Source organism: Oncorhynchus masou, chromosome 24 (assembly GCF_036934945.1).
Source record: "Oncorhynchus masou masou isolate Uvic2021 chromosome 24, UVic_Omas_1.1, whole genome shotgun sequence".
In the NCBI taxonomy this organism is placed as follows: domain Eukaryota; kingdom Metazoa; phylum Chordata; class Actinopteri; order Salmoniformes; family Salmonidae; genus Oncorhynchus; species Oncorhynchus masou.
In genome coordinates this window covers 93,938,624-93,953,157 of record NC_088235.1, presented here as the reverse complement: position 1 = coordinate 93,953,157, position 14,534 = coordinate 93,938,624, and the positions used below count along the sequence as shown (strand labels likewise).

Here is a 14,534-nt window from a genome sequence, read left to right as displayed (position 1 = left end):
TGTACTCTGAACATTTCATGACAAAACAATGTATTCAAAATAGCTTATGAAGTTTTATCTTAAAACACACTTTTCAGGGAATAGAAAAAAATTACCCTATTTAACCAATAACGAACATACAATTATGAGAGGTTTCCATCTGACAGCCATGATATGGACTTTCCTGGATTCAGGTAAAAAGTAGAGAAATGTTATGGAACACCGTTTGGGTCTTTGTGTGTCAAAAAAGATACACGTCAAATAACAATATTTGACACGTTAAATAAGCTTTTAAATTTCACATGTCAAAAAACACAGTTTAATTGTAGAATGTTGTGTTGGACCGCAACTTCTGGGGTAGTTGGCTAGCTTTAGCTTGGTAACGTAAACTCACTCACTTTTGTACATCGCCCTGGTAGATACAATTGACCTTATTTTAGCGCCCCAAAAATGTAATACTTCCAGATCAACTGTAATGTAATACCATTGTAAAGCACAATTTCTCCCCTTTCCAACAGAATCAATTACATGACCCCCACGCTGCCCATTTCTGCATAATTCAAGCAGGCAATGAGCCCCGTCAGGTCTTTTAAAAATGGAGGGTGGGGAAGCGAAACTAATGCGTGATAGTGAGAAGGAGAGATGTTGTGTGGGGAAAAAAAAATTTTTTCACTCGATCTGTCCAACTTATCACCTTATCGCCTCTAAAATGTAAATAAAACACTATAAAGACTTTATATAGTGTGTCATTACATACCCATTTGAAGGTTTGTGTCGAATTTGAATCGAGTTTTTAGGGCGGTGCTAAAGTGATCTTAGAAGTAAACAGCGGCTTTGAGAATGATGATCGCATGCAATGATGACGCAAAAAATGACAAGGTATCCCCCCTTACCCCCGTCACTGTCCATTTCTTGTTTTTAAACGATGATAGAAGTGCTACACCTGGTGGAGAGAGATTGTAAGAGTAATTATTAGAGTAATTATTAGCTAGGTAGCCACTTGTTGTTAACCTATTACAACTGAACTTCAGTTCATGTAAATAAATAGCTAGCCAGCTACTAAACCCTGTTGCCAAAAGCTAACGTTGTAAGCAGCCAGCGAGCTTCATTAGGCACGACCTGACCGGGTTATGTGTTGTGAAGCTAGCCTCAATAAGGATTAGGCACAATTGTGGAATTTGCGATTTGCCTTCAAAATAAAAGCATCTATTTGAAAGTGATGCAGAAGGTTGCAATTGGAGGAATCATGCCATATTTAGATGAGATCATGTTAACAAGGTTGGAATGTGAAGCAATTAAATGGGGTATCAGTCTACTTGGTGACACCCATAGAACACAACTGTGAAGAGTTTACGCAAGTATTAGTGTTGTAGCTCTTATCGCAGGAGTGTGACTGTGTGAAATCCCCTCCCTAGTCAGCCTATTGTGTGTATTGACATTCATATGGCACTGGACAGCTTTACCTAAGGATTGGGGATCAATGAAATGGGGTATCAGTCTACTCAATACATTTTTTCCCCAACGTCCTCCTCAAGAGTTATCAGGCTCAAACATCCACACAGCATTATTTTTCCTCTGGAAGAGTGTTCAATACACATAGGTTGACAATAAATGTGTCTCAATTCACAGTCTCAGAGTTCCACAATAAGAGCTACTGTAACGGCTTTCTTCTGTTGAAGGAGGAGCGGACCAAAATGCAGCGTGGTATTTTTGAGACATGTTTAATGAAGAACGAAAAAACACGAACAATACAAAAACAACAAACGGAACGTGAAAACCTAAACAGTCCTATCTGGTGAAGACACAGAGACAGGAACAATCACCCACACCAAAACACTCAAAAGAATATGGCTGCCTAAATATGGTTCCCAATCAGACACAACGATAATCACCTGACTCTGATTGAGAACCGCCTCAGGCAAACATAGACTATACTATACGCCCCACAAAAACCCCAAGACAAAAACACACCACAATAACCCATGTCACACCCTGGCCTGACCAAATAAATGAAGATAAATCTAATATATTTCGACCAGGGCGTGACAGCTACGATGCTAATGTTCTCTGTGTGTCACTGAGTAGACTGATACCCCATGCCATTGATCCACAATCCTTAGGTAAGGCTGTACAGTGAAATAAGTATGCCCCAATGAAATTCTAAAGTCTAATACATCCAGTGTGATTTCAACAAATTTTGGTCAAATTAACAAATGATTGTATTTTGTTGATTTTATATACCATTCCAAACTCGTTTATCATGATCTATTCAATTATGGAATAATTCTACAATTTGTATTAATTTGCAACACTGTCATTGACATACTTTTATTTTGAAGGCTAATCCTTATTGTGGCTAGCTTCACATAGATGGGTCCGACCACCATTAATCAAATAAGAACTGTCTTGTAAATTAGGGTTATTTTAGAGGATGATACATAAATATATAGTTAGCTAGCTAACTATAGCTACTGAAACAGATTATGTCGTTTTGTTATGTTTTTGGGGAAGACATTGTTTGCATCCATGAGCTAGCTAGCTTTTTTATGACCAGCACTGTACTAGCATCATAGCATACGTATCGAGGAATCGCTGTGACATATGAAATACGAGTGAGTGTAATCAATGTGTAATAACTACGTAAAACAAATTATGAACACGTTAAATTATTATGTGACGTGCAGTCATATTCAGGTCCTGATTGGTCAACAAGCTGATTTGACACATCAAATTGTGTTATTTGACACGACAAAAAGTGTTATTTGACACGACAAAGTGTTATTTGATGTGTATCTTTTTTGACATGCAAAGACCCAAACGGCGTTCCATAAATTGTTGCTATAAAACAAAGAAAACAAACATAAAATCTCATCAGACCATGTATCCCTCGCATCTATAAATTCTACACCACCATTCTCTGTTCCATAATTAAGAGGACCATCCATTTTCCTCAGAACATTGACTAATAATTTTGTGGTCTAACACAAACATGGTCGTCATTCTAGAACTAGCCGTCACTCTGGAACCAGACCCTCATTCTGGAACCAGGGATGTAGTCATTACGCCGAATCTGTTGCAAAACATTTCTTAAACAAAAGCAAATGGAATGAAACGGGGAAGGACCTACCTGAATTGTCCAATAGAAACACTAGTTTTAGTTGCAAAATATTCTGATTTGCAACAGTTTGGACTAATGATTGCACCCCAGTCCATCATTCTGGAACTAGCCCGTCATTCTGGAACCAGCCCATCACTCTTGAACCACCCAATCGCTCTTGAACCACCCAATCGCTCTTGAACCACCCAATCGCTCTTGAACCACCCAATCGCTCTTGAACCACCCAATCACTCTTGAACCACCCAATCACTCTTGAACCACCCAATCACTCTTGAACCACCCAATCACTCTTGAACCACCCAAACACTCTTGAACCACCCAAACACTCTTGAACCACCCAAACACTCTTGAACCACCCAAACACTCTTGAACCACCCAAACACTCTTGAACCACCCAAACACTCTTCAACCAGACCATCACTCTTCAACCAGACCATCACTCTTCAACCAGACCATCACTCTTCAACCAGACCATCACTCTTCAACCAGACCATCACTCTTGAACCAGACCATCACTCTTGAACCAGACCATCACTCTTGAACCAGACCATCACTATGGAACTAACCTACCATTTTTGAACTAGACCATACTTATGGCTTTTTCCACAGTACCTGGGATCTTCTTTCATAATGAGTGATCACAGTGCCATTTTATACCCGTCTAAAACATAATGTTCTTTCATGACGAGTCAGCCCTGAGCAAAAACCTTTCTTTCAGTTCACTTGTTGTAATTACAAACATGGACTGTGGACAGTTGTCTGATTTTTGTAATCCCACTCCTGTATGGGTAAAGTGACTCTCACTGTCCTGCCACACTCACACCCCATTAGCAAAGGGCACGTTGGCTTCCTGATTGATACTCTCCTTGATCTCTAGGGGGAGTGAGTCAAACAGGTGGTCCTCCACCACCAGGCAGTTCCTGCGGAGGAGGTGACACTGGCCTAGCTGGGGCGGCAGGCGGTCCAGACAGTTTCCCTTCAGCTCCAGGTTTGTTAGCTGCACCAGATTGCTGATCTTCTCTGGAAGGACGGCGATACAATTGTGTCCCAGACTTAGTGTCCTCAGTTTGGTGCACTTAAACAGCTGTTTGGGTACTACCTCCACCTTGTTGCCTGTAATGGCAAAGTGCTGGAGGTTCTGCATAAAACCAATCTCCAGCGGAATCACCGCTATGGAGTTGTGGCTAATGTCCAGATACCTCAGCTTGAGCAGGTTAAACAAGGGTACGGGCAGAGATTCAAGTTTATTGTGAGAAAGGTAGAGGGACTCAAGGTTTTTGACATGGCTTATTGACAATGGAATGGTAATGATTTTATTGTGCCATAGTTTGAGACAGATCAGCCTCTTGAGGTGCTGGAAGCTGATGACCTCCTCAATGGTACGAATGTTGTTGGATTTCAGGTCCAGCTCCTGCAGGTTGGTCAAACTGAAGATAGCATGAGGTATCCTCTCCAGTTCACAGTTGTGAAGCTCTAGTTCAGCTAGGTTCATCATTTTCTTCAAACTGTTCAGTACCAGGAGTTTAGTACCATCATTGTGTACCACCAGCTTGATCAGGTGTGGAGAGAGATCTGTTATGTTGGTCGGGACCTTCGTCAAATTGCTTTTTAGATGCAGAATCTTTAGATGCCTCAGGTCTCTGAGAGATTCTAAACCGATCATCTTGTTGTTTTCAGAATTCAGATTCCCGACCAAGTACAGCTCCCTCAAACCTTTCAACAGGTACACCCAAGTGGGGATCTCGGCTACATCCGTAAACTTGACATGAAGGCACCGGAGGTGGTCACGAAGGAAACTGAACGCGGTCTCCTCGACTTTGGCAGGACAGTGGTAGAAGTGTAGCTCCTGAATGTTGATCATCTGGGAGATCTTGGCTGTTATCCTGGCCTCTGGGATCAGCTCCAGCTTCAGGATCTCCAGATCTGTCAGGTCAAAGACAGCGTCTGGCAAACCTGACAGCATGAAGAGATGGAGCTCCAGTTTGTCCTGAGCATTGCGGGTTACATGCTGTCTCAGTTTCTCGAATGTCCACTCGTGATTCAAGCTGATCTCCCGCAGCTTGTTCTCACTGACTTCAGAGAGGAAGACACCAAAACGCTTAGAGTACAGCTGGTCGTACTGATCGACCATGTGCAAGAGAAACGCAAAGTCGTTCTTCACGTCAGGAATGTCACTGAAGCTACTCTCCTCTCTGACTTTCTCGAAAGAGTACTCCTTGAGAGGTCGTCGAAAGAGCCAGAAGAGAGTGTACATACAGATGAGGCCGTATATACAGACGAGGGAAATATAGCTGACAAGCAGCTTCCTTAACATGAATGCCATGTTATGTGTGCATTGGAATTTAGTGTATCCAGTTAAATGTTTTATGTCAGGCTCACACACATGGTCAAAGTCAATGGCAGCAACAAACGTCATTGTGTAACACAAGATCAAAATGAACTTCACAGTTTTGATCACTGTTTGGGCAACGTAGAGCTTGTAGATCAAATCACTGTCTTCCACGTGGGTACGGAATTTCCTAACCTTTTCAAATAGAGCCTTGGCCTGCTCTCCATCTTTATTGTCTAGTATGGTCATGCATGGGACTTCAATGACAGGCTTATCAGCAGTGAACTTGACCCCAGACTTAGCCAGCATCGGGGTGGACTGGTTAGGACTTCCCTCTTCACTGCTGGTTGAGAAATGTTTTGGCAGGAAAGGGGCACCAGTGAGCCTTTGCTTATTCTCCTCTGAGTCCTCACATGCCGTCTCAGATAATGCCTTGGTCGTCCAAGGAGACTCAAAACACTTCCCCAGAATCCCCACAAAATGCTCTATTTTCGAACAAGTCTTTGGATATTTGAACCAGAAGTTACTGCTGACCATGAGGACGATGGTGTGTATGAGAGCAAGGTATGGGAAGTATTTAGAATACCACGGCAGGGCGACATGGTAGCACATCTGATTGACAAAAACATATTGCTGAAAGTCCAGGTTTGTCCTGAGGCCTGTTGGCAGAGGCTGCTGTCCAACACCACCAGAATGTGTAAAGTGAATCTGATGAACAACACTATCCGGTAGATCCTTAGTCACTAGGGGAGTGGCGGCTAGAGTCACCCTACTTCCTCCGTTCCCTGACCCAAAACCAGACCCCTCCGCTGGCTGCGGTGTTGTGAAGCCGCTGGGGTCCTCTGAAGCTGGTTCCAGGATAGGAAGGCAAACCACCTGGTCTTTGGTTAACTGCATGGTTCCAGAAAATATGGCCAGCATCAGCATGACGACGCCCAGGTAGTCCATAAAGACGTCCCACCATGGTTTCAGGATCCGATAGGTTGGCTGGATGTCATTCAGGGCGGCTACCTCGGTAAGAGTAAACATCACTGCAACAGAAAGCAGACATATTAATTAAACAGTGACAAACATAATATACACGATTTAACAAACAAGTGCAATTAAACCTTCCGAAAATGAATTAAGCCCAAAATGTTAAATCTGTGGGATTTACATTACATTAAATCTATTGATTAGATTCACTATGGGTCCTAATTTGACTACATGCAATTTGGAAAATCAGTCATCACTAATAAACTCAGATTTTTGCAATACAAATGCAGAACACACATCATTGAAGAAAAGAACAATACATCTTCAAAAACATGAGGCGGCAGGTAGCCTACTGGTTAGCGAGTTGGGCCAGTAGTCGTTCTGTCGTTCTGCCACTGAACAAGGCAGTTAACCCACTGTTCCCCGGTAGGCCGTCATTGTAAATAAGAATTTGTTCTTAACCAAATTGCCTAGTAAAGAAAAAAAAGAAAAAAAATTGCATATGGCAACATTCCCTATTATGACATAGCCTCTCGGCTATCTGCCACTCATTTCTTTAATTACGCAAAATACAATTTTATTACGATACTTAGGTGCCAATACCATATCTACTGCGATTTTCATGATTCTATATACTGCTATCATATATATATATATATTCTATATGATTCAATACTGTGATTTTATTGCAATTCGATGTGCCAAATATATTGCTCACCATACAGTGCATTCGGAAAGTATTCAGACCTCTTCATTTTTTCCCTCATCAATCTACACACAATACCCTATAATGACTAAGGAAAAACAGTTATATACATTTGCAAAAATAAAATAACAAAAAAAATGAAATACCTTATTTACATAAGTATTCAGACACTTTGCTACGAGACCTGAAATTGAGCTCAGGTGCATCCTGTTTCCATTGATCATCCTTGAGATGTTTCTACAACTTGATTGGAGTCCACCTGTGGTAAATATAATTGGTTGGACATGATGTTGGAAAGACACACACCTGTCTATATAAGGTCCAAAAAACCAAGCCATAAGGTCAAAGGAATTGTCCATAGAGCTCGGAGACAGGATTGTGTCGAGGCACAGATTTGGGGAAGGGTATCAAACATTTTCTGCAGCATTGAAGTTCTTCAAGAACACAGTGGCCTCCATCATTCTTAAATGGAAGAAGTTAGGAACCACCAAGACTCTTCCTGGAGCTGGCCGCCTGGCCAAACTGAGCAATCGGGGGAGAAGGGCCTTGTACAGGTAGGTGACCAAGATCCCGATGGTCACTCTGACAGAGCTCAAGAGTTCCTCTGTGGAGATGGTAGAACCTTCCAGAAGGACAACCATCTCTGCAGCACTCCACCAATCAGGCCTTTATGGTAGAGTGGCCAGACAGAAGCCACTCCTCAGTAAAAGGCACATGGCAGCCCGCTCGGAGTTTGTCAAAAGGCACCCAAAGGACCCTCAGACCATGAGAAACAAGATTCTCTGGTCTGATGAATCCAAGATTGAACTCTTTGGCTTGAATGCCAAGCATCACATCTGGAGGAAACCTGGCACCATTCCTGGGGAGTGTCGTGGTGGCAGCATCATGCTGTGGGGATGTTTTTCAACGGCAGGGACTGGGAGACTAGTCAGGATCGAGGGAAAGATGAACGGAGCAAAGTATAGAGAGATCCTTGATGAAAACCTGCTCCAGAGCGCTCAGACTGAGGCGAAGGTTCGACTTCCAACAGGACAATGACCTTAAGCACACAGCCATTACAATGCAGGAATAGCTTCAGTACAAGTTTCTGAATGTCCTTCAGTGGCCTAGTCTGAGCTCGGACTTGAACCTGATCTAACATCTCTGGAGAGACCTGAAAATACCTGTGCAGCGACACTCCCAAACCAACCTGAGAGCGCTTGAGAGGATCTGCAGAAAATAATGGGCGAAACTTCCCAAATACAGAGGTCGACCGATTAATCGTAATGGCCGATTAATTAGGGCCGATTTCAAGTTTTCATTAACAATCGGAAATCAGTATTTTTGGGCGCCGATTTTCCGATACCTTTATTTAACTAGGCAAGTCAGTTAACAACACATTCTTATTTTCAATGACGGCCTAGGAACGGTGGGTTAACTGCCTTGTTCAGGGGCAGAACGACAGATTTTCACTGTGTCCGCTCGGGGGATCCAATCTTGCAACCTTACAGTTAACAAGTCCAATGCAATAACGACCTGCCTCTCTCTCGTTGCACTCCACAAGGAAACTGCCTGTTACTCGAATGCAGTAAGCCAAGGTAAGTTGCTAGCTAGCATTAAACTTATCTTATAAAAAACAATCAATCATAATCACTAGTTAACTACACATGGTTGATGATATTACTAGATGTTATGTAGCGTGTCCCGCGTTGCATATAATCTGACTGAGCATACAGGTATCTGACTGAGCGGTGGTAGGCAGAAGCAGGCACGTAAACATGAATTCAAACAGCACTTTCGTGCGTTTTGCTAGCAGCTCTTCATTGTGCATCAAGCATTGCGCTGTTTATGACTTCAAGCCTATCAACTCCCGAGATGAGGCTGGTGTAACCGAAGTGAAATGGCTAGCTAGTTAGCGTGCGCAAACTAGAGGGACGGAAGCAATACTGTTACACTGGCAATACTAAAGTGCCTATAAGAACATCCAATAGTCAAAGGTTAATGAAATACAAATGGTATAGAGGGAAAGAGTCCTATAATTCCTATAATAAACTACAACCTAAAACGTCTTACCTGAGAATATTGAAGACTCATGTTAAAAGGAACCACCAGCTTTCATATGTTCTCATGTTCTGAGCAAGGAACTGAAACGTTAGCACTTACATAGCACATATTGCACTTTTACTTTCTTCTCCAACACTTTGTTTTTGCATTATTTAAACCAAATTGAACATGTTTCATTATTTACTTGAGGCTAAATTGATTTTATTGATGTATTATATTAAGTCAAAATAAGTGTTCATTCAGTATTGTTGTAATTATCATTATTACAACAAAAAAACGTTTATTTTTTTAAATGGCCAATTAAATCGGTATCTGCTTTTTTGGTCCTCCAATAATCGGCATCGGCATTGAAAAATCATAATCAGCCGACCACTAATACAAATGTGCCAAGCTTGTAGAGTCATACCCAATAAGACTCAAGGCTGTAATCTCTGCCAAAGGTCCTTCAACAAAGTACTGAGTGAAGGGTCTGAATACTTATGTAAATGTGATATTTCCATTTGGACTTTTAATACATTTGCGAAAATGTCTAATAACCTGTTTAGGCTTTGTCATTATGGGGTAGTGTGTGTAGTAGATTGATGAGGTTAAAAAAGCAATTTAATCAATTTTAGAATAAGGCTGTAACAACAAACAAAAAAGTTAAGGGGTCTGAATACTTTCCAAAGACACTGTATATCCGCTGCAGAGGGACAAGAGAGAGCCATGAAAAAACAAGTTTTGATCAGTGCTGATAAATTGGCTTCCTATTTAAAAAAATAAGATGGAAAACAAGCTATGAAGAACCAGCAGAACAGCAGGGCTCTGCATTTTTTCCCATTTCTAAAGCTAATCGACATGGAACATGTCATGACTATGCCTATCTAAAACTCTACTTTATTATCTAATCAAAACCGGTTTGTCATTACTGTCTTTGTTCTTTGTCTTTGCTTATCTTCGTTATCTCTAGCTTTATACATACCCTTCATCATATGAAACTTATTTGGGCTTTGATGTGACTAACCCACACGTTAAGAACAAACCCAAAGCCTTACTAAAAACTGACTGCCAGATAGAAAAGATGGCAGGGGAATTAAGAATGTCTGTCTTGCAGAGAACTAAAAAAACAACAACAAAGGGTGGTCCCTAATTCTGTCCTTTGAATAGAGACCTGGAAAGTAAAGGGAACAGTCAGACAATCAGTCACACGTTTGCTATAGGCAGAGTACTCTGTAGCTCATTTGTAATTATGTGCATTTAAGCTAATTGCGGTCTCAAACATCGTAAGTCTAATTGTACATATTGTCTTCAAATAAATAAATACTTCAATATAATGACTATATCATCTGAGATCCTTAAATTCTGATACCCTATAGGATAATTCAACATTCATTCTCAAATGTCATTAATGGGTACCATCATCTTTTAACCTTTAGAAATACAGTTTAGTCTCACTGAGTTAAAATCCATTTTGCAAGATAAACCTGTCCAAGATGGCAGTAGTCTTGGAAGTGAACTGAATACACTTTCATTCATAATACTGTAGGGAAAGGCAGTGCAGTAAAGGGAACCTGGGTTTGCTGGCGTGAAAGGCAAACACACTACGCATCCTGCAAATAGGGTTAACCCCCTTGGTGGGAATTGTAACATGGCTCATAGAGCGAGGATCGCTACACTGCCCCCTCCCAATGGTAAATGCATGTCTCCATGCTTCAACTACTCAGCCTCCTCACCAGTCTGGGTAGTGCGTTCCGATGGCCTCACAGCCGCCATCCCACTTCTGGGAATTGTAACATGGCTCATATAGCAAGGATCGCTACAATACATTCCTCTGAGACCTGCTGTCCAGAGTGATGCACTTGGCCCATGTTATCACCTTCAGTGGTTCATCATTCATTCATCCAGAGGGTAACCTATCGACACAGCCTACAGGAATAGCATGCCACATATTCCCTAGTGCCGTCATAATACCAACATGACCAATGCCCTAAATGTCCTTCTGCTTACCACAAGACTAAGGATGTGTCCCAAATGGCACCACATTCCCTATATAGTGCAGTACTTTTGACCAGAGCCCTTTGGGCCCTGGTAAAAAGTAGTACACTATATAGGGAACATCTGTGTATAATTCCTCTAGCTAGCCTTTCTCCACTGCATATAAATGTGTAAAAGACAAAAGCAGAGCCCACTGACACCATGCCAGAGAGAACTAGTGATTAGCACAATGCCCATGTGTTTTTATGAAGGTCACACTTGCAAGCAGACTAGACTGTGGTTTAGTTTCAGTCAAATGTGGTTAAGGGTGTTGGTGGAAAAGTCATGTGGATGCAAAAGTAAGTTTTCCACATCCAAATCTGCTCAGACAAAATGCTGAAATATAATGGAAATCAACTGGTACACGTTTCTGTACTTCAGTGGCAGTGCAAGTTGGGGATCAAGTTGCCACCCTATTCCCTACACACTACACAGAGGCCCAGATGTTGGGGTTGCTTTAAGACGGAACTGAACTCTTGCGTGAGCAGAAATGTATACAGTACACTGTGTACTTGTCCCAGCTTCAAGATTTAGTGACACATTTGTTATCGTTTACCTTTATACATTGGTTGAGAATACTTATGTTGTTATAAATTGGAGCGGCAGGTAGCATAGTGGTTAGAGCGTTGGGCCAATAACCGAAAGGTTGCAAGATCGAATCGCCGAGCTGACAAGGTAAACATCTGCCCCTGAACAAGGCAGTTAACCCACTGTCCCTTGGCTGTCCCTTGGCTGTCATTGTAAATAAGAATTTGTTCTTAACTGACTTGCCTAGTTAAATAAATGTGCAACTAAAGCAGACATATATTCCAAGTTCAAATAAACCACTATGCCAACTCTATATTTTCAGCTATATTGCCAGCTGTGCACAAGAGGGTTAAGACTAGAACAGCAGCTTGGAGGATTATGCAAGTTATGTAGAATTTGGTTGGCATACTGACTGAAGACCTAAGCTAACCTCAGTATGGACATTTTCCAAAGTAGGTCAAGTGCTGAAGAGCTATGCAAGTCACTCATTTGTCAACAGATAATGATTGGCATCTAAAATATCCAATCAGAGCACTCAGTAGACCCATTGACATGAAATTGACCATATGATCTCTCAATGGTGAGCATTATCACACTGCAGAAGGCTATGGTTTGCTGGGCAGATCACTACTCTACCCAGCCTTGTGCAACATGCCCATATTTTAAACTGAGAAAGCATATGCACTAGATTGTTGCATGCAATTGATTTATTTGGATCCCCATTAGCTTTTGCCGAAGCAGGAGTTATTCTTCCTGGGGTCCACACAAATACATAAAACACGACAAGTAACAAAACACTGATAGGCAAGAGCAGTCACACAAACAAAATGTCATGAAAATTTGGTCAAAGCCTGGGTAGGTGAGAGGAGAAATTGACATTTGAACTTCAGAGACAGTAAAATATTAATTTTAGGCCTACCATAGATCCAATGTCTTATCCTGAATAAAAATAGAACTCCATGTCAACTATTTAGTTGTAAATATAACATAGGCAGTACAATGCTGATGTAGTATTCACAAATATGTGGGACATATGTGGGATATGCAAAGCATTGATAGAGGTAGCCTATATAGCGTTTTAACATCAGCGGTGGCTTTGTCCCAATTCCACAGCATCCCACAATCAAAAGTGGCCATGTTTGCGGTAGCTACGCTGTTAACTGGGTTTCTCAACATCGTGGAGTTGATTAAAAACTCGTCTACACTACTGTAGGCTACTGTATTCACAAGCTGCTGGACCACATTTAAGGGCAGTAGTCAGATTTTAAATATGCCTTGTTTACATTGCCATGTGACAGAAAGGCTAAACACTGCGTTATACATCAGCTACTGTAGGTTATATGGTTCCTATATTATGAAGAGCTTCGGCTACTTACTGTGTTCCAAAATGGGATCAGTACACCGACAACTGAAATTGCATAGGCTACCCACCACCTCCTCCTACATAGAACATGATGTTCACCAGCGCTACTGTAGGCTACATAAATTGAATGAAAAGTCCAGTGGCTGTATGTGACTATGTCGATTTTAAAAATGTTATAACACATAGCGTGGTAAATACATCGCCGGTTTAGTCGACCAGACTGGATATATCCCACAACATCATCGATGGCGCACTGAGCGCATGCACTGGCTCTGGCTCAGACTGGCTGGCACGGGATGCGCGTGAGTGGCCTCCAAATGTGACACAGCATTTTTCCTCCTCGCTATAGCATTTTGATAGCACTGCGAATGGATGATGTCTTATCCAGCGTATTTGAACTATATCCAAATAGCACAATTCAATGCACATTGCCCAAGGTATTAGAATAACATCCACAAGCTATTTCTACGCGGTCCACTTGGATTCGTTTACCCCAAAATCCTATAGTCCAATAGCGCATGTACGGAATTGCTCAATACCGACTTGGGAAATAAATCTCGGCCATTTAATGTCCTGTTTGGGAGTGAAATGGTTACACAACATGCGTTCTATTTCCAATTTCGAATGTATAGTTTGTGCTTCATACGAGGTAGCCTACGGGAGATCCAATATTGCGCGCCTGAATCTGCATTGAAATATGTTCGACGGGGCGAAGACAGTCTGTCTAAAACACCTTGAAGTACATCTCTCTTTGCGCTATGATACACGTTGAAAATAGAAATGGTTTAAGCTAACCAAAGATAATGGATAAATAAAGAGTTCACTCAGTCCGTTTACCATTGAATAACAGTGTCACTTCCGGTCTACTTAACTGGGTGGGTCTCCCATAGACACCAACGCAATAGCAGCTGGGTTTGGTCTACAAAGTAAATTCTTCATTGACTTTCATTGAACCAGAAAAAAACAGCGAGTGGAATATTTCGATTCCTCTTCCGTCTCTGAGCCTAACGCTAGAGCGTATAGGACAGGTGTAGACAACTAGATTCAGCCGCGGGATAATTTTTGTCAAAGCGGATGGTTTGAGGGCCGGTGTGATATGAGAACTCGATCCGGTGGAATACGATGATACGAGCGCATATTTCAGAGCGCTCCTTAAGCCACGCCCCAGTGGGAAGAGCTTGGCATGTTGGACTGGGACACCGAAGATTTGTATTACTTAACCAAGATAGACCATTGCCTGTCGTTTCCAATGTGAACAAATTAGTCAAAGTGGGCAGAACAAGATAAGAGGTGGACAGAGCCAAGTACGAGCTAGCGAGATCCTATTGGCGGATATTTTTATATATTTTAAAACATGTTATTTGACCTTTATTTAACTAGGCAAGTCAATTAACAACAAATTCTTATTTACAAACCCTAACCCAGACGACGCTGGGCCAATTGTGCGCCGCCGCCCTATGGGACTCCCAATCACAGCCGG

At 41.8% G+C, this 14,534-nt stretch overlaps 1 protein-coding gene across 1 annotated transcript; it reads right to left on the bottom strand.

Annotated features, from left to right (window-relative positions):
• Positions 1-1,684: 1,684 nt before the first annotated feature.
• On the bottom strand, positions 1,685-13,558 carry LOC135513054 (volume-regulated anion channel subunit LRRC8D-like). The gene is made up of 3 exons (XM_064935713.1): positions 13,068-13,558; positions 7,254-7,366; positions 1,685-6,457 (listed from the first exon to the last, which is right to left on the bottom strand). Exon 3 carries the CDS (start codon positions 6,453-6,455, stop codon positions 3,915-3,917), a length of 2,541 nt encoding a protein of 846 aa, XP_064791785.1. The 5' UTR covers positions 6,456-6,457; positions 7,254-7,366; positions 13,068-13,558; the 3' UTR covers positions 1,685-3,914.
• Between the last annotated feature and the right edge of the window lie 976 nt (positions 13,559-14,534).

Bases quoted from the DNA above. Each gene is read 5' to 3' on its own strand.
- LOC135513054 (XM_064935713.1), bottom strand. From the start codon at position 6,455: ATGTTTACTCTTACCGAGGTAGCCGCCCTGAATGACATCCAGCCAACC.